Source organism: Pleurodeles waltl, chromosome 7, assembly GCF_031143425.1.
Source record: "Pleurodeles waltl isolate 20211129_DDA chromosome 7, aPleWal1.hap1.20221129, whole genome shotgun sequence".
Taxonomy (NCBI): Eukaryota; Metazoa; Chordata; class Amphibia; order Caudata; family Salamandridae; genus Pleurodeles; species Pleurodeles waltl.
This window is the reverse complement of record NC_090446.1, coordinates 984,480,780-984,502,681: the sequence shown is the minus strand read 5'-3', so window position 1 is coordinate 984,502,681 and position 21,902 is coordinate 984,480,780. Positions and strand designations below refer to the sequence as shown.

Here is a 21,902-nt window from a genome sequence, read left to right as displayed (position 1 = left end):
ATGCTCTTCACAGACTCACCATGCGTACACGCCGCTATAATGCTACTTTGTGTTGTTGCTCGTCACAGGCTGACCATGAGTACACAGTGGCACACCACTGCTTTCTGTTGTTGCTTGTCACAGGCTAACCGTGAGTATATGGTGCCACATTGTGGCTTTCCCTTGTAGCACCTTCACAAGCTGATCATGAGTATTGCACACAGCTGCGTTCTGTGTTGCTCAACGCAAGCTGACCGTGAGTACACAGTGACACACTGCTACTTTCTGTGGCATGATGCTGCTGCTTTCTGTTATTGCTTGTAACATGGTGACCTTCACTACACAGTGCCAAAATGCTGCTTTTGGTTATGGCTCGTCAAAGGCTGACCATAAGTACAAAGTGCCACATGGGTGCCTCCTGTTGTTGCTCATCACAAGTGGACCATGAGTACACAGTGCCACACTGCTGCTTTGTCATGTTGCTGATCACAAGCCGACCATGGGTACACAGTGCCACACTGCTGCTTTCAGTTGTTCCTCGCCAAATGCTGACTGTGAGTACACAGCGTCATACTACAGCTTTCCGTTGTTGATCGTTAGACTGGCCATGAATACACCAAGTCTGACTGCGGCTTTTTTTGTTGCTCTTCACGGGCTGACCATCGTTACACCATGCCACACTGCTGCCTTAAATTATTGCTAGTCACAAACTGGCCATAAATACAGTGTCACTGTAAGGAAATGCTGTTTTTTTATGGTTACCTCCAACGTTTTGGACTGATGCTGCTGTTTTTTTTCAACTATAAGAGTGCTCCAAGGCCTGCTAACCAGATGTCAGTGCCTGTGCCCTCACATTAAGCTGTGTATATTTTGATTGGCCCATAACCAAATGGCATAAACTATTTCTCTTGCAACTTGTGTTGCTGTGCTTATTTCTTCCTGCTTTTGTTGTATGTGTGTTTTGGTCAGAATTGCATTTTTCACACTGTCAGTTTTTTTTTTTTGGCATTTTGCAAATAAACTCTACTGGTTATATTTTTTAGGATTTAACAGTTTCAGGAACAGGGCATTTTACAAAGTACAGCACTTGGTTGTTAAATTCCAATGGGAAATAAACACATTTTTGCCTGTGTTGGTGTCACTGTAACATAGTACCTTATGTGGCCAGAAGAGGTCCCAAGGGACACCTACGTACAGCCTGTGGTACGGCATCCTTTTCCTGCCTCATGCGCATTACAACAGTAAATGTTGCAGACTTTTTGCAGCCAGCATATTACATGGATAAAAACGTTAATGTAAATATGTTGCTCCTGCTTACATTTCACATGCTTTTCTTAATCTTGCATTCTGTATGAGTGTTTGCCTTTTCCAGGATGTTGTTACTTATTTTTTTTCACAGCCAGCATATTACTCTTGTCTCACCTCCCTCATAACATGTTTCCCATTATCTGGTTCTCCAGCGCCGCAAGGTCATACAAATGGCAATAGCACTATGCAAAAATCAGCATTCCACTGCATACAAAAAAAACAAAGTACAAAAATATCTGCTTTCAACACCAACACCTCTAATTTTGCAAATGCGAGACCTAATGCATTGCAGATGCTTGTTTTTTTAATGTTTCTGTTTGCCAGCCATGCTGCTGCACATCATAGCACAGCATCCTAGCCCTGCAGAGTGAGTAAAGCAAGTGAAAGATCATGTATGTATGTGATATTTCCATAGCACAGACCAAGCCAGAATCTAGCAGGGGGCTGGCTGGACAGGCACAAAGGCAAAGATCCAGTCAACAAGTGGTTGTCAGGGTAGCTGGGTACTGCGAACCGAAGTGGAATGTTACTTTGTTGTCATGTAGTGCTCTCTAAAGGCTTGCCTTCAGGTCTTCCTTAAATTGCAGCAGGAGTGGGGCAGTTCTGATGGATCCGGTACTGTTGTTACAGATCCTGTGTGCATACTTGGGAGAATGCTTGTTGTCTTGTCTTTTTTCTTTTTTGCTCTTCATCTCCAATTTGATGGTGTCATTGTTGTATTTGTGCTGGGAGCCACTGGACATGTTGAGCTGTTCAGCCGGAGAGGTGAGGCTGAGGCTCATTATGGTTTTGCCTATGATGCTGACATGAGAAATGAGTGACGTTCCATGAGGTTGGACATGGTCACGTCATCAGCCCCTCGAAGAAGCATATTGCACTGTCTAAAATGCACGTAAATGTATCAGTGTGGAGTCCTATGAGACATAATGAGACAGTGGAGACAGTGCAAAAATAATGCTTTGCTAAGTGACCACCTCATTTGACATTTTGCTGTCGGGTACAAGCATCTCCTGCAAAGAATGAGACCATCATATAGAATTTGAGCGGGCTAATGCTTCTTCATTGTGCAGGGATGAAAAGTAATCTGTACTCTATAACTAAATTCTGACCTGCCTCTGTCCAATGCTTGCAAATTTTTGTATTGTTGAGCTAAAAAGAGGCATTAAAAGTCAGCAAGAGTGCCCATACAGGCCACTGGTGCCACCTGCTGTTCATGAATTTGAACCCACGTTTAGACCTTCATCCTTCCGAGGTCAATACATGGAGCGACATTAATAGCAGCTATTAATTCACATTTTTCAGTGCTGTATGCTGCTATCAGAGAACTTATCAATCGTCCATGTGTGATGACGATGCAGATATTGTGTGCAGTAGTAAAAGTGCTTCGAAGTAGGTATTGTCTGATAAAAGACAGTCAGCAGTGCACGTATTTCAGTTTCTGGTGTTGTAGAAGCGGCTAAACTTATTCAACTCATTGTGCAATTTTCTGTATTTAAAGTAATTCTGCTTCTCCGGAGGTCGTGCTCTGAATTTCACGTTGTATTCTTTTCTCTCTTTCAGTCCCTGCTGTTCTTTGCACTGGTGGCCGCCGCATGCCTGGCTCTCAATTTAGTGGTACTTGTTGTCTACCTGTGCTGCATGTGCTGCTGTCAGGAGGAGGAGCAAACGCAAACCAAGAGGCCCAGCACTTGTTGCGTCACCTGGACTGCCGTGGTGGCCGGACTCATATGCTGGTAAGTTGTGGGAGAGATGTTTTTTTGGGGCTTCTGCCTCTGCATCTAAGTGTGATGGATTGGGTGTCTTTTAGTGCTGGGCTACACTAGCTTAGCACAAGTGGGGACTGGAATCTCGGTGCTTTGTGAAAACTGCTGGGGGAGAGGGCTGCTGGTTATATCTTGAGAGCTGAACACGTGGGCTGGTCAGAATTGGGCACACTGGGGTATGTGAAAACCGATATGCACATCATACATGTAGGGACAGGGAAATCGTCACACTCAGAGACTGGTATGATCTATGTATCGGGCACCTACGTCATATTGGTTGGTAAGTCTGCACAGTTCAGAACATACATATATAGACCTGTACATCTTCACCATCAGACATCCATGGATCTGTAGATCTTCACATGACACATCTGGACCTCTAGCTCTTCACAGCTGGATACAGTTGATCTGCAGATCTCCATATGACATCCATGGACCTGTGGATCTTCACAGTCTGATATACATAGGCCTGTAAATCTTCACTGTCGGGCATATATAGACCTGTAGTTTTTCACATGGCACACATAGACCTATAGATCTTCAGAGTAGGACACATATCGGCCTGTAGATCTTCTCAGTCTGACGCATACAGACCAGTATGTCTTCACATGACACACATGGATCTCTAGATATTTACATTTGTACATATGGACCTGTAGATCTTCACAGTCAGACACCCATGGACCTGTAGTTCTTCATGTGATGCACATGCATCTCTAGATCTCACAGTCAGAAACACATGGACCTGCAGATCTTCATATGAAGCACCTGAACCTGTAGATCATCACATTAGGAAACATATCAACCTGTAAATCTTGACAGTTGCACACACATGGACCTCTAGATCTTGACAGTCACACACACGGACCTGTAGATCGTCACAGTTGCACTCATACGGACTTTTAGATCTTCACAGACGCACATGATTATGGAGATCCGTAGTTACAGCCAGTGCTTAATTTGATGCGGATGGGGCTCACCTGCATTTATTTGTGGGCACCGCCACTTATTTTTCCTCATCACACATTGACCCAGTACAAAAGAGGGAGAAACACAAAAGGAGGAAGAGAGAGACGGAGAAAAACAGTGCCACAGGGAGGAAGCAGGGGCGACAAAGAACATGCAGGCGTGAGATAGAGGGGCAGGGATTGTCTGTTGACGGGTTAAAGATACATGAAGGGAACTCAAGACTACCCAGCCTTGGTATTAGTACCACAGCCTTCTCCGCCGCTGCGGCAGCTTCTGAGCAAAGTTATGGGCCCGGCACTTCGTACTTTACCAAGTAAGCACTTGCAGTAAGCGGGTAGAGGATGAAGAATCTTTCCCTTCTGTTATGTTTGAATGTGCAGGTCAATGGAGTTGGACTCCTGTGCATTTAAATGCTCTCATTCAGACACGTATCTATGTGGATACGAATATCCGTAAACTTGTCAGTTATGTTGAACATCTGTCTTTATATGGAATGATGGGTGGTCGCTAAACAATCAGAAACCAAGAGGGCAAATCTGTGCATGGTGAATGGAATACGCTCTGGCATTTCCAAGACCTGAGATAGACAAACTAGAAAGAAGGCAATGGGTCAATGCACAGTTGCCATACGCCTTCTAGATCATCCTTAAAATAAACGTGTAACTCACTTTTCTCCAGCCCTAGGGTGTTGCTGAGGTTTTACGGACCAGAGCATCGGTAGTGGGGTGGAGATCTATAAGCAAAGAACAAGGCACCCACTGTGCCCGATGCAGAGAACGACCTCCTTTATGCAGCCCTTTCTAATAGCATGAGCGTGATGCAGCCTCTGCTTTGCACAAATTAAAGATAATTCGAGGCATCAAAAGATTTGACAGTGCTTGTTAATGGAATTAAATCTTTTGAGGTGGAGTGCGTTTCCCATGACCAGTTTCCCGGCTCGTTCTGCGTGCGGTTGACCGGAGGTCATGCGCTCCCACCTCCATGGCACCATTTCCGCCGGTGGAGGGGGTGGGGTTGCTTCACATGACTGATATTAAAGGGACTTAGGAGGGACCAAGAAAGACAGCAGCTGGCTTCTTATCCACGCATTCCTGTGGAGCAGTTACATATGGAATTAATTGAAAATGAAAAATTGAAGAGCATATAAACTTGGAAAGATCTGCAGTAAAGATTTAACATATCTATGCAAAGTTAATTCTTGCCAACATCCTCCGTAGCACAGCCGTGTAACGCTGGGGCCTGCCATTTTATTGCTGTGCGAGGTGGAACCCTCGATGTGAAGGGATTTTGCTGTCCAGATAATGCAGTCACAATAAATCTCATGTCTCAGCCAGACCTCATTCAACACAAGCAGTGGTAAAGTTGGTAGGTCTGGCCTTGGCAAGCTGCTGCTGTAGTTATGTTTCGTTTTTAATGTAAGAGTATGGCTCAAAATAAAAAAAACAAGGACAGGAGATATGGCATCGACTAAACAGGGCTGTCTTACGTCTGCCAAAAAAATATAAAAAATAAAGCAATGCTGCTGTTTTACTAGTGATGTTTTTAAACAACAAACGTTTGATCTTTCCTATAATTTTCATTATTGTTTGTGAGGTAGACAAGAATAAATTATCAACTAAACAAGCACTCAAATCGCAGGCAGATACAACGTTGCAATGTCATTTAACCACATTAGAAAATAAAGTTTCAAAAGGGTTGTGGACAAATACATTGACTGTTTTAGAAGTTAATTAAAAAAAAAAAATTATACGAAAAGCACACTTTTAACCTGCTTTGCAAATGAAGAGAACATAATAATCACACACGAACAATGAGCATTGACTTTATGCAGTCACTCAAAGTGAAGAGCACCAATGGGTAAAATGGATTGAGCCATTGCCCCTTAGGCTGTGATGGGCAGAAGCAGCGTGGGAGTATAACAGACAAATGGATGAAGTTTGCAGACAAAATCGCTTATGTGTTTGTCTCATATGTATTCATTTTTCGGGAGAAATCAATAGTCTGGAGAGAAAAAGTTGTCTCATAGGCCAGACCTTAAAGGACAAACTGGATTGCTCATTGGTGTTTGTTGGTGATGCAGTATTGGGTAAAGAAGCTGGATTTAATATTTTCAAATGTTGCATTTCAGGGCATTTGCAAATTGGAATATATTCTGAATTTTCAAATGCCCTGAAATGCAACATTTAAAAATATTATATATACATACACCTACTAGCTGTCGCCAGTAGCTAGTTATCGTTAGGACCTAGTTTCCATTGAAAAATTATTTTTTTGACTTGCCTAATTCTTTGGCACTGTTAAATGAAACCTTTACACAAAATTTTCCAAAAAACAGTGTGCCGAAGAATCTTGTTGTGCATGAGAAGTTTCAGGGTGATCTGTCAAGCGGGGGCGAGAAAAAGGGAGGAGGTAAAAAAAAAAAGTGAATTTCCCATGTCAATTCCCATGAGAGCCTTCAACACACTACAGCCCGAACCACTGGACGGAATTACACCAGATTTGGCAGAAAAGTAGCTTTCAGTATGCAGATTATGCTTTTTGTTATTTGGTGTAAATCCGTTCAATAGTTTAAGAGAATTTAAAGGAAAACCAAATCTGTATATCTAGAGGCGCGAAGGCTTTGCAGATCCTCCCGATCTCGTGCAGAGATCTGATTGGCTGCCAACACTTCAAACAAGAAGTGTTAACAGCCATCTTGGGACTCAAGCAGAGTCGCAGAAAAAAAGATTACAAAAAAAAAGAAGCGGACTAGGTTCAGGGACACCCTGACCCCTTAGCTCTAGTGCTCAGTGGAACAACTAGAAGGTTACAGGGACATTACATTTAGGAAATAGAATAAAGGAACTTCAGTAATTCACTGAAAAAAAACAAATGTTACAGGGACATTATGGTTAGGCTCACAGTTCACTCATACAAAACCAATAAATTTCAGCAGCTATAGTTACCTGAGCTAACTAGAAACTGCAATGCACTGCTTTTAACCTCAAAAATTAAATCACTCATGACATGGTCAGTGACATCACTGAAGACATCTCAAATGACTTCACTGATGAGATCATTGACATCATCCACAGAGGCACTCACACACCCACTCACACCCTTATACAACCTCTCATTCACCCACTCACACAACCACTCACGTACCCATTCACAGACCTATACAAGTACTCCGACAACCACTCACTCATCCATATAGCCACTCACACACCCACCCACTCACTCACTCATGTACTCACTCACCCACCCATACAGCCACACACACAGCCACACACTCTCCCATACAGCCACTGACATCCACTCACTCACCAATATAGTTAGTCACAGAGCCACTCACTCACCCACACAGCTACTCACATTCCTTCTTCTACACCCATACAGGCACTCACACACCCATACAGGCACTCAGACACCCACTCTCACATGGATACACACAGTCACACAGCTACTCACATAATATATGCTAGAAATAGTATCACTCAGAAAAACAGAAAGTATACAATTGTAACTTTTGTAGTACCTTGGTATATATGCTTAACATTTAAAAACCTTTAGAAAATCCTCACACTCACTGGGTAATGTAGTATGTGAGGCCGTAAGCAGTGTGTTGTGGGAGCGTAAGTTATAGTTAGCTCAGGTAAATATACCTGCTGATTTTCATTGGTTTTGTATGAGTGAAATGTGAGCCTAACTAGAACGTCACTGTAACCTTTGTTTTTTTCTGTGACTTTCTAAGGTTTTTTTTCATTCTATTTCCTAACTATAAAGTCCCCGCAACTTTTCTTCTTTTTTTTTTAAGTGAATGTAAACATATATCTATACATATATATAATTAACTTTCAAAGTTTTTTTATGCCATGCTAATATAGATTAAGATTGCTCTATTGTGGTTAAAAATATAAGGCTGTCAGACAAATTTGAGTATAATTAAGTAAGGAAAACGGAAACTGCTGAACCAAGATTTCATCTGTCCAAAACAGCACACAAATATGCTAAATAGTGCGTGGCACATTTGGTAACTTTCCAATTGTGTGACGAGTTATGCAATCCAGAACGGTTTCTACGGAGTTAAGAAGGGTTCACAAGTTTGATTAAGTCTTCTCCTGAAATACGAGTGCACTCTCCTCCCTTCCTTCCAAAAAAGTTAATGAAACTGGCAAACAAAGTAAAAGTGAGCTAAACAAATTAGTTGATAGTCTGGAGTAAATTTGTCAAGAAAACCAAATCTAAGGTCCTCAAAAGGCAATTGGTATCAAACAAAAATATGTAACTTTTCTTTAAAAAAAAAAAAAAAGTCTACTGAGTGATGAATAGAGAGGTATCAGTGTCCAGGGTCACACTGGGGCAAATGTATGAACTGGATAGATAAAAAAAAAACATACAGCAAGCATTACTAGACTTTTTTAGGCATTCTATGTAGGTGGTCTTAGAAATTCAACCTTGAAATTCACTTTATTCGGTCAAAAAGATAAAAACATTGACACAGCCTTGCTCTTCTACCCACAAAGTGCCATTGGTCTATCCATTTTGCATGGTCCCACCGTCCTCATCCCACCACAAAACCTGTCCACACACAACCAGCACAACCACTGCTCTGTCACCCTAGCCTATCTGGCACTGCCAGACTCCCTGATTGGCTAGTCCGACCCTGTCAGTGTGCCTGTAACATTTACGACCCACAGCAACATCTGGAGTCACTGACTTAGCATAAGTGTGGACGGGTAGACAGGGAGATGGAAAGGCTTCAAGGCTTCTTCTCTCAATCCCGGATGGAAGTTAAATCAGCCGATTTGGTTGCCGCTAGAAAGTATCTTGATCTTTATTTCAGGGAAATAATGGAAGTCCAAAGCCTTATCCATGTTCTATTTATATACCGGTTTGTTTCCTGAAACAGTTGTTTGCTACAACAGATGTTCTGTGTTCGTCTATGGGTTTTATTCATCTACAGACATTTTGGAAATTACTTTACAGGATCAGAACTTTTCCTAGACAGTTCTGTGCGTATTATTCTTATAAAGCGCTATAGCACGCTCTGTGATCTCTACCTGATGATAGGAGCTCTGCATGGGTGCTCATCCTTTTCAGTAGTTTTATCTATTTTACTTGTATGTGTTTCATATAGCGCAAATTAGATCTGGCATGGATTGCGATGTGCTTCCCATAGAATACTAAAAAGGATAGATGTATAAGTTTCCACAAAGTGTGTAGGTGAGCAGTTTCACTGGAAGCAAGGTATAAACAATAAAAGAGGACAAAAATAAGGTACAACAGATAGTTGCAAACAAGACAGAATACGTGCTTACTTTGGTATCATGAGACAAAGTACATGGATAGCGCTAGCAGTGTTCTTGAAGCCAGATATGGTGGAGTGACCTATGTTAGCCACATGGACAATACTTTTGGCACATCATGGGAATCAGCAGACAGTGTCTCTGCAATAAGATGACCTTCATTTCCCTTTTGAAAACGTCCAAGTTTGGATTTGTTCTGATAGCTGGTTGGATTGAAATTCATCCCTTGCTTGCACTTCTCAAGAATAATTATTTGAGACTTATTTTTAAAACTCACCTACAAACAACTTTTAGCTGTCAGTTGGCAAAGACCTATGTGTATTACATCAAATCTTATATTGGGCATTGGGTCAGCACATTGCTTACCATTGGTTAGCTTTCTTGTCCATTGTAATTTGCAGGCTTTTCCTTTAATGGCTAACCCTCCTCCTTTTACATTTGCTCCTTCCCTGGAGTATAGCTTCCTTACCATCCTTTTGATTTGATGACCTGTAGCCTACATTTTTAACTACTTTTTAGGTCGCAGTCTACCAAACAGCGCAGCTGTCTGGTTTGCTAAAGACATCTTGGGGACTTTCAGAAAGTTGAGCTAGGAATGCATTCCGCTCTTTGATTATCATTGGCTTTGTAGTTTGTAACTCACTTTCTGCCTTTCTGTTTGCTGGCTTTATTTGCTTTAGACTCTCCAGGTTCAGTTCGTCCATCAAGTTGCCCAAACCACATCTAATGTATTATTCCACTAACTCGCTTTCTGTAAACAGGCCTTTACATCTTGTTCTTATTATCTCACATAAGCTGTGCATTGAAAGACTCAAGTCAAATGTCAAACTCTCCCTTCCAGGGAGCTTTGTGTTTGTTTATTTTTCTTTCTTTGACTTAAAAGTGAGATTTATATAGCAATCCTGCTGAGTTCCCACATAAGAAGAGAAGGGATGATGTTTGTTTCTAGCACACTGCCAAAAAGAGTGAGATGTGCTGATCTTTCAGAATATATCAGATTTAGTACAAATGAAACACATTTTCTTTGTAATTCTTAAGTGTGGTGGAAACAAATATTTGAATACAATCAAAACACCTCAATACTCCAGGTGATGATATTGTAAAACATTATCACTTATGTGCACTAAAACCGTATTTCGGTGCAAATGTAGTGATGGTTTTAACTAAAATGTATTTCTGTTATGGCAGTGTGCTACTACACCATGCATACTCCACATTACGCCACTCCACTCAGTCTAACCCAGTCAACCCCACCCCATTGTATCAAACTACACTTCAGTGTACTGCACTCCACTCAAATCTACCCCAGTCTACCACATTCCACTCCATTCTACCCTAATCCACCCCACTACATTGTATCTCAGTCCAGCCTACTCCAATCCAGTCTACTCAAATCCACTCCAATTTACTGCACTCCGCCCACTCCATTCCAATTTACCCCACTCCATTCAAACTCCACTGCCTTGTCTAACTCCTGTCCACACTATTTTGCCTCCTTCCACTCCAATCTACTCCACTCCCCCACACTCTGCCCTACTCCAATCTACCACAATCTACCCCACTCCACTCTACCACACTCCATTTCACTCTACCCAAATCTAACCCACTCCAATCTACCCTACTCAATCTATCCCTTCCTAATCTACCCCACTCCAATCTGCTCCTATCTACCCCACTCCAATTTACCCCACTCCACTCTACCACACTCCATTTCACTCTACCCAAATCCAACCCACTCCAATCTACCCTACTCCAATCTATCCCACCCCAATCTGCTCTTATCTACTCCCCTCCAATCTACCCCACTCCAACGTACCCTACTCCACTCTACCACACTCCATTTCACTCTACCCAAATCTAACCCACTCCAATCTACCCTACTCCAATCTATCCCTTCCTAATCTACCCCACCCCAATCTGCTCTTATCTACTCCCCTCCAATCTACCACACTCAAAAGTACCCCACTCCAATCTACCCTACTCCAATCTACCCCACACATTCCATTTTACCCGACTCTAATCCACCCAGCCAACCCCACTGCACCCCACCCCAACCTACCCACTCCTATCCACTCAATCTACCCCACTCCACTCTACCCCAGTCTACCACACTTCATTCTACTCTACCCAATCTACCCCACACGACTCTAATCTACCACCTGCCATCATATCTACCCCACTACAGCCCAGTCTACCCTACCCCACCACAAACTACCCATCTAATCGACCCCATTCTAATCTACCCTGATTCAATCTACCCCATTCCATTTAATTTACCCCACGTCAAACTCCACTGCAGTCCATCCAACTCGCCTCCACTATATTCTTCCCCACTCCACTGTAATCTACCCCAACCCTAGTCCCTCACTCCAATCTACCACACTCCAATCTACCTCAGTCTACCCCCAGTCCACTCTATCCCTCCACTCTATCCAAATCTACCCGCTCCAATCTAGCCTTTTCCACTCCAATCAAACCCACCCCACTCCAAACTACCTCTCCCCACTTTCCCCCAATCTTCCCGACCCCAGTCTACTCCTATCTACTCCCCTCTACCCCATTCCAAACTATCCCACTACTGTCTCACTCCGGTCTACCCCACTTCACTCCAGCCTACCACATCATAATCCACCCAATCTATCCCACTCCAGTCTACCCCATTCCACCATAATCTACACCACTCTGTCCTAACCTACCTCACTCCAGTCTACTCCTCATCACTCCAAACTACCTTTCTCCAGACCAGTCTACCCCACCCAAGTCCAACCTATCCCACTCTACTCTACCCCACTCCAGTCTACCCCACTCAAATCTACCCCATTCCACTTTTCCCCAAGATACCCCACTCCGCTCCAATCTACTTCAATATATCTCAGTCCTCTCTACCCAGCCCTATCCCACTCCAACCTACCCCACTCCAAACTATCCACTCCAGTCTACCACACTCCACTCCAGTCCACCCCACCATAATCAGCCCAATCTATGCCACTCCAATCTAGCCCACCCCACACTAATCTACCCCACTTCCTCCTAATCTAACCCTCTCCACTCCAATCTACCCACTTCAGTCCAATCTACCCCGGACCTTTCCAGTTTACCCCACACAAGTCTACCCCACTCCACTATAATCTACTCCATCCAATCTACCCCTCTGCACCACAATCTACTCTTCTCAGTCTACCCAAGATCGATCTACCCCACTCCAATCTACTCCACTCTACCATACTCCACCCTACTCTACCCCACACTGCCCTACTCCACCCCACTCCAGTCTATCCCACCCCACTTTACCAAAATCTAACCCACTCCACTCCAATCTACCCCACTCGAGTCAGATCTACTCCACAGCACTTCAATCTAACCCCGTCCACCGGAATCCACTCCACCCCAACCTACCCTGCTCTCCCCAGTCTACCCTACTCCACCCCACTCTTGCCTACTCTATCCCACTCCAATCTACCCCGCACCATTCCAACCTACCCTGCCCCCATAGTCTTTCCCACCCCACTCAACCACACTCTTCTACTACAATCAAACCCACTCCACTCTACCCCCTCTCCAGTCTATCACACTCCACTCAAATCTACCCTACTCCACTCTAACCCAGAATATCACAGTCCACCCCGCTCCAGACTACCCCACCTCGCTCCACTCCAATCTACCCCACCTCACTCCACCCCAGTCTACCACACCCACTCCAGCCCAATCTACCCCACTCCAATCTACTCCACTCTCCCCAAGCTATACCACTCCACCCTTCCTGACTTTACCCCATTCACCTACTCTATCCTACTCCGCTCGACCACACTCCACTCCTCCCAAATCTAATCCACTCAACTTAATTTAAATCTACCCCTCTCCAATCTCCCACACTCCATTCAAATCTACCTGACTCCACTTCAATCTAACCCAATCTACCTGACCCAAATCTACCCTACCCCACTCCAGTCAACTCCACTCTAATCAACTCCACTGCAATCTACACCACTCCAATCTATCCTACCCCATTCTATCCCACTTCATCCCACTGCAATCTATCCTACCCTACTCCGCCCCACTCCAATCTATCCCACTCCATCAACCCCACTCCAGCCTACTGCACTCCAATCTTTTCCATTCCAATCTACCCCACTCAACCCTAATTACCCCACTGTGCTCCACTCCCCTCTGTCTCTCTCACTCCACTCCAGTCTATCCAATGCCACTGCACCCCACTCCATCCCTGTCTACCACTCTTCATTCTGCTTTACCTCGTCTACAACACTTAACTCCATGCTACCACATGCCACTCAAATCTATCCCACTCCAGTCCAATCCAGCCCACTTCACCCAACTCCATTCCACTCCAGTCTACCTTACACCACTTCAACCCAAAAGGCATTTTCCAATTAACCCCATCCGGTCCCCCACTTCATTCTACCCCAATCTACTCCACTCTACTTCACTCCACTCAACCCTAACCCAGTCTTCCCCACTCCAGTCTACCTCATCCCAATTTACCCCACAGCACTCTATCCAACTCTGCTCAAACCTATTCCACCCACTCCACTCAGATCTTCTGCAATCTACCCCACTCTTATCTCTCACTCCAAAATACTCCATTCCAGTCTACCCAGCTCCACTTTAATGTACCCCACTCCACTGCGCTCCAGTCTTCCCAAATCTACCCAACTCCAATCCAATCTCCCTCAATATAGCCCACTCCGATCTTCCACCATTCCACTCTAATCTACCCCACCCACCCCTCTCTACTCCACTCCACCCACATTCTACCTACCTCACTCCAATCTCATGCTAATCTACCCAACCCTGCACCCCAATCTACCCCACTCCATTGTACGTCACTCCACTCCACTCTGTCAGTCTTCCCCACTCCACACTACCCCCAACCACCCTATTCCACTTTAACCCAGTCTACCCACTGCAATTTACCCTAATTCACCCCTCCCCACTAACTTATAGCCATGCAGAACAGCAGCCACACTGGTGTACAGCATGGCTAAAGCACAGTCGCCTAGGCGAGATCTATTTGCTTTGCCAATGGTTTTTTTATTTTATTTCTTTCAGCACTCCATGGGACTGCATGTGTTTTCTCTAACCGTGGGTGCTACTTTCCCTCTCAAATCCTCACCCCTCACGCTCTCCATATTGTTCCCTTCTGTCCTCAGCTCGTCCTTTGATTCCTTCACTCCTTTCCATCCTGCTCATTCTTTATGTTTTTTACATTCTCAAATACGAAACCTTTGTACCTCTTCCCCTTTGTATGCCCCACTTCTTCCCGCTTCTCACTGGTCCTGCCTCTTGGCCGTGTTAACCTGCTAACCTCTTGCTCTGTTGCTCCCTCCACTGTCCTTGTCACTTTCTTTATTTACTTTTTCGAGAGCCCGACATCTGCAGTTTGGTACAAGGTTGTTTCTTTCAATTTGATGCACTTTCAAGAAAACTAGTTTAATTTACGTTCCATGATTGACGTCTGCCCTTTTGGAACAGGAATTTAAATTGTATATATTATGGCCAGTGTGTTATACTGGACCCATACACATGCATGCATGCAAATACGTTGTCAGGGTGCGGTTTGCCAGTGCGGTTCACATCAGCAAACATGCATTTTTTCCCCTTTTTTATCCGATGTAGAACTGCATTGGCAAAAGCAATGGCTAAGTCGAAGGGTTGGGTAACATTATTGAAGGGTGGGACCTATTGGATTTGTCCATGCTTGTTTTTCCTTGAAGACGGAGATTTCAGGGAGGATTTCCAGAATCCATAATGCAAGACACAGGAGATTAATTATTTTGGGGCGAATTGCTGTTGGATTCTCCAGTGAAAAGCTTTGTGCCCTGTGCAGGCTAGCTTCAATAGTTTCTTGGATTCAATGGGTAGCCTCTTGATTGAAGTTTGTACCTTGAATTGTCTTGAAATTGCTACATTTAGCTACTCGCATCTGAAGATATGCTACTTCGTTGCATTTTTGTCCCCATCTTTGTTGTTGGCGGGCTTTCCCACCTAAGGCATCACAGGCACTAGTCTGTCTTCAGACTCCCTGCTTCCCTTTTATTCATTGCATTTCCATTTGGCCATTTTAATCTTTTAACCACCTGAATAAAAACGAGGAGTCCGAATTTAATTTTCTCCTGTGACAGCTTATTTATGTATTTACACATATTAACATTGGTAGCGTGAGACAAAGTACACGAGTAGCTCTGGCAAAGTACTCAAAACTACCTATAGTGGAGCGACCTAAGATAGCCTTATCACAGTTTGCCAATTCTCACATTTTAACCCTGTTACGTACATCACGTCTTCTGAAATTCTGTACTAGTCGTTTTATTTTAATGACATAATCACCTTTTCTTTTTCCACATCCATTGTACGTACTAGTGCAGTGGTTCCCAACCTGTGGTCCGGGGACCCTTGGGGGTCCGCAAAGCCTTCTCAGGGGGTCTACGACTGCTTAGAAATTGAAATATTAACAGATTTGTTCCCCAGCTTTCAATAATGACTCATTGAGGGGTCCCCCGATTCCAGTAGTGATTCAGTGGGGGTCCCCGGTTTCCAGTAATGATAAAGTAGGGGTCCACGGAAGTCAAAAGAATGGGAATCAGTGTACTAGCATACCACAATTCCCATGTCAGCCATTAAAGTTTCCATACCTTCTCATGTTGTTAGATAAATGCTATGTCATGTTCTGTCCTACATGCCATCTTGTTGTAATTATCTCAGTAGTCATTTAATTTCTATCACAGCGTTATTGTCTCCGTGAACTGCTACGTAAAACATCTGTTGATGCTACTGTAAGTTACATCTGCAGTTCCGCACTTCTAAACCCATTTGGCTGGAGTCTATTCTCCCTAAAAAATACATAACTAAAATTCCATGAAGTGATTAAGCTTACAGATCCAAGGAAAATAACTACCACCAATTACATCATAATTGTTCCTGGAAAGAGAAAAGGCTGAACTGGCCGTCTTGACAGTTTAACTGGTGATCTAAGGGCCAAACACACTTCTTTGTAGGGGACACATTAATTTACTGTACTGTTCCACAAGTTACTTGGCATGTGTGCGAAAAGCTTGAAAGAGGTGGTCACCAAGACCCGGTGGAAAACTAGAGGATTTCATTTATAGGCTGGCATCCCAGAAAAGGTTGAGGCCAAATCAGTCATGTGACACATGGTTGATAAAAGCCCTTTGAACACTGTCAAAAGTAGCACCCTCTATAGTACGGTAGAACATAAAAGTGGCAGGGCAATACCATGGGTGCTTTGGCTGTGTGCTGGTATTACTGGAATGTTTGTGTTGGCCTATATCGAAGTGCATTGGTGGACCTGGAATCTGCAGGTGGAGATACTTTTTCAGAATTCTCTTTATTGTTCCTATATTTGACAGGCTTTGGCGATACCAATAGGTCTGGCGTTAAAGGGATGTTGTATGATAATGTGAAGCAATACAAGAAAATAGTATGGTATTTGTGTGGAAGCAAAGAGCTGTAGAATAAAATCGGTGTACACTAAAAGGTCAGGTGGCAGTTGAACTCTCAAGCCAGAATTAAACTTTCATGTAGGTTAATGACTGCCCTCCTCACATCTGTGTTGCTACCAGAGAAAAACACAATAAATCAGTTATCTAAGGCACTTTAATAGCATGACAGTGTTAGCTGTGTGACCCCGCAAGTTTAAGCTCAGACTGCTTTTAAATAAACAAAATGATCACAGCTGTGTGGAGGGCAAGCACACAGCATATGAGCAATCACAACATGTACTCCCATCTCCCAGCATGTGTGTAGAGAAAAAGTCCCCCCTCAGTAATGCTCATATGATTGTTTGGCTAACAGGTGCACTGCCAAACCAGATCATAAAGTCAATTCAATAGGCAGGCTCAGTTTTCAGAGCTGCTGGTATTCTGGACAAGGTGTGAAACTCTGGTCTTTTGCTCGGTTGCTATACTGGTTAGTGGGTGCTTTAGAAAGGCAAGAGACCTTTATCTGACATTCATCTAGCTTTATTTAGGATCAACAGGGTAAATAGCCAATACTGCACCTGGGTCACACTCTTGTAAAGCCATAGCTTGTCCACTTAGTTATTTTAGAATGCTAGTGGATGGGGTCCATTATTTATGATGTTCTAGGTAGTAGAACACTGGTTCAGTGTTGCTAAATATAATAGAGTATTCTTAAAATATGAAGGGGTACTTTCTCAATTGGCAACAGTGATTATGTTTTGTGACCAGAGCTCCAAGAGTTATGTACAAGAGCATAGTGGTTTCTAACAGTTATTTGGAGGCAACACGTCCCATACTCATGGATGGACCTTATCCTAGGCACACATTTGGGTTGTATCACAACCATCGATGGTGCCATTGTTTTTCAGTATGTATGTTAGTTTTAACCGTTCTATAGCATCATATTGTAAGACAGTAACCTGAACTGAGTCTTGTTAGTTTATATAGTACAAAGTCTGAATCCCAAACACTGGTTACTTGATAAAATAAAATCCTAGATCCAAAAGCTACTCTGACCTTTGGAGAGTCGAAACTGATCAGATAAACCTTTGTCATCCAAGGAGTAAGGCAGTAACTCCCGGTGTCCTAAGGCACTAGCAGTAACACCGTGTCACCAGAGTTCAAGTCAGTAACCAGTGCCTTCCACAGGACCTGAAGAAAATTCCTGACATTCTGCTCACCGAAAGCACAGAGAGCAAAACTACCTGTGCACCCTGCCTCCTCTTTCGCCTCTCCCTCGGAGACCTCATGTCTCTAAGTCCCCGTTTGTGAAGACTGCACTGGCTGCTGGTGAAACATCCGAAGACTGCACCCTCTGGCCCTACCATGGGGTCGACCCCAGCAACCCACCTTCATCCCCGCAGCTCGTTTACCAGAGCCCAGCCATCCCAACCAGTTCGGTTCTTGGCTGCAGGCTGCGTGTTTAATTCCGATCACGAAATTCTGCGTTGCATGCTAGCTATCAAAATTCCTGCAGTTTTCTCCTTACAGGGTTTGGCAGGTCAAACCTGCCAGAATTAAACATGGGTAAGAAGTTCGACAAAGAGTCAGTAAATACATATGGCTTTGCCTGCCCTAGACTACTGGATTGCACGGCCTTATCCATTTATATTTCTTTACAAGTGCCGCCTCCCTTTTTTGCCCTCATTTATTTCGACAAAATATACACTAATCTGCCTGCACCCACAGGTTTGCAGCAGAGCGTGGTCCTGGTGTGCACAAATCAAACTTTCATCGCGGCTAAAGAGCTAATGAGCGCGCGGAAGCCCCCTAATCCCTCCATTGATGGTCCTATTCAGACTCTGGGAGAGGGAGTTATCTCATCTCGGTTTCTATGGTAACTCCTGCCAGAGCCCAAACATCTCTCCTCCTCTCTGGTATTAACACTGTTTTTCATTACTTTCAACCTTCCCCATCATACGTGTCCCTCTCCTTCACTCAGCGCTGTCCTCTGCTCTCACCCCCTCCTTCAGGCTGACCCTGTCCCTTTACTCTCAGCTTTCACAGTTGTATTTACCTTGCTCACTTAATTCCCTATTCTGTCATAAATCCCTTCACTAACTCTCGCTGCTCTAGGTCACTCTTCTTCACTCACTCACTCACTGTCACATTTGCTGCTCCCCTTCATTCACAACCACTCGATCACCAATCGCACTCTGTCACTTTAAAATGCCTTCTTAATTCACCCCTCTATTGCACGCCCCCTCTCCTTTTCTCACTCTCTCGCCTTTTTTGTCAGTTTAGCCCTTTTTAGGGTCAAGCGTCCGTGAGCAGCATGCTCTAGCACATGCGCTTTCGCTTGCGAGACGCTGTTGTGTAGTCGGGGCCTTGCAGCTCACCCATTGCTTACCGTTCGTTAGTCCCTTTGTCACTCTTCTTGACTGTCTCCTCCTTGCAAAGCATGTGCCTTGGCGTCACGTCCTGTTTTGTCTGGGGAGCACGACCTAAGCACAGATTTATTCATGTTAATTAGTGTTCCCCTGCGAGTGACTCTTTGACTCAAGTACTGTTTGTTTGTCTTTCTTTATGTCCCTTCTCACCCGCCAGTTGTTGTTTCTTTCATTTTTTCTTGTTTCTTATGTTTTTTTTCCACAGTTTATATAGCGTTTATGCAGAGACTCTAGCCTGGTTCCCCAGTACCAAAGTTGGCTGCACTATCCATTATGCCACCACATCTCTGTGTGTTGTTTGTGTTTCTTTAGTACACAGCTTGGTTGACTAATTTGGGGTAGTTTTTTGTGCAGGCAGCTCATAGCTTTGAGTTTTGCCTTTCATAAAAAAAAAAAAGACTCGAAATGTAATATGCTTGATCACCTCCCTGTAACCGTGTTTCTCTGTTTAGGTATTGAAAGACTAAGCAGAGTCTGGTGAATTTTGCATAATGGGCTCAATAGAGCAAGTTTCTCGAGACATGGGCCATATTGTATTTTATAAAACAGGAACTCCAGGGGCCAGTACTGACTGCCACATGGCTCAGTGTGAGCAGGAGGTAGTTGTGGAAGGATCCACATAGTATTTCCCGCTGACATGCATTGCACTGCCATACGCTGAGATTTATGGCCATTTTGTAGATCATGTTCAGTGGCATAATCATGAGTAAGGCTCTTCACATTTGCGAAATGTCATAGAGGTATCGAAGGAAATAACAAACGTATGGCTTCCAGCCTGTCTTTTGAACCAGCAACAGAAGCATCCTTCGGCTCGTAGGCCACACGCACAGTGGGTAAAGTGAAACTACATGTCCCAGCATGCTTGGACTGGAAGGCTGCAAAGCTAGGACAGGCATAAAGTGACCCGATTCTGCTTGGGCAATTGTTGACATGTACTCTATATGTCATATATTGCGCTTTCATGAACATGGTGGAGGGCACTGGGCACCAACCTTGGAATAAAGAACTGCAGGCCACGTTTGTCGTGAGTAGACCAGCACCCACAACCTGCACATTTTTAGATTTTCTGGTTTTGTTTAATATTGTCCATCTACTTTTCCTTTCGGGCACAGATTTGTGATTGATAGTGATAGAACATAAATTTTAGCTATGTCTCTCGTGTCACTAAAATAAGCAAAAAGTGTCAAGATTAGGTTTATGAACGTACATGAGTGAAAAAATAACGTAGAAAGCTGCACTGAGACACATTTTAAATGTGTCATTTGCTTGTATTTCACAGTACGATATAGGTGCCTTTTTAATTAAATCACATGCTAGAAGGTTAAAGTTGATGTTAAAATGTATGTAATTTAGACTCCAAACTATTAGCTTATGTCGAAACAAAGATTTCATATGTTATATGAAAGAATAATGACTGAAAACATGTGCAAGTGAGAAAAATGCATTTGTTGCACCTAAAGGAATGCAATAACAAAGCTTTTACAATTTTAAATTAAATGTTTTACTTATACTGATGAAATATTATTAGTGATGAATTTGTGTGCATAATGTGTTTTATTAACAAGCATATTTCAAATGCATTTTATATAATCTCGTTTAGCATAACTAAGGCCTACAGAGCTTACATTCTGCAGTCATGTAAAAGTGCTGAATAGTTGTTTCATAACGTGAAGCCTTCTTTCAGATTTTGTTCTGATGACAAGCAAAGCCATACTTGTAAAAAGTCTTGTGTTTAACCATAGAAGAACTGTATTCATATGGCCTTGAAATGGATGTAATGAAGGAACATGGACTGAATGTGTACACGTTTGTTACAATCCATTGGAGTCACACGAAAAGGAGATATTTTCATTACACCTGGAAGAATGTTGGACTGTTGCAACCTGAAGTTTGCTAATATTATGATTGGATGATGCCCCTTTTTCATAATATGAACTCATCACGGTAACCAATTGGAACATTTAGTGTGGATTGATATATCATTTTCTGATCAAACTTTTCTCAGATGCAGAGCAGCTCTCGTCCTGTCTTGGTCAGAGACAGATGCTTTCCTGATGCTTGCAGATGTCTTGCTGACCAGATGCTTTGCTGATGAAGATTCCCTGAATGCTCTATGCTTTTGAGAGGTATCTTCCTCTCGGCAATTTGCCCTTGCCCCTTGAAACGCACTCTTGGGTTAGAATTTCCACCATGCTGAAGCTTATTTTATTATATTTCTTAGTTAGTGCCCAGTAGCCCAAGTTAATCTATTTTTTTCAAATTAATTTTGTTCTTTTTATATTTTTATATATTGCCCGCATGTGTTACTCACCACACATGTAACCTAATTTGGTTAGCAGTAGGGTTGACATATGTCCAGCCAATGATTATTAACTTGATTGAAACTGAATTGACTAAATGATTGTGAAATCATAGCACTGCATGATTTCCATGTATCAGATATTTCTATTGACTTTCTGTATTGTTCTTCTTGAATGCTTAGTTTTATTGATGTTAGTACACCCTCAACTTATTTCATTGCCTTGGGCAGCCCTTGATGATTATGTATCTTTATTACTTGGGTTTGCTCATAGTCTACATGACTTTGAGCTTGTGTTTGTAATAGAGCTTTGAACTATATTCCTGATTGGAGTTTTCCTTTTGTGGCTGCATTTGTCCTGGTGTCTAAATTATTGGGTTGGTGCTGAAATAAATGTTTATGGTTCACCA

At 43.2% G+C, this 21,902-nt stretch overlaps 1 protein-coding gene across 1 annotated transcript in view; it reads left to right on the top strand.

Annotated features, from left to right (window-relative positions):
- The window catches only part of TTYH2 (tweety family member 2), a 274,070-nt gene that overhangs the window by 93,368 nt on the left and 158,800 nt on the right, over positions 1 to 21,902 (top strand). Inside the window, exon 2 of the mRNA XM_069199802.1 lies at positions 2,848 to 3,020. Coding sequence (XP_069055903.1) covers positions 2,848 to 3,020 — 173 coding nt within the window. The remainder of the gene's footprint in view (positions 1 to 2,847; positions 3,021 to 21,902) is intronic.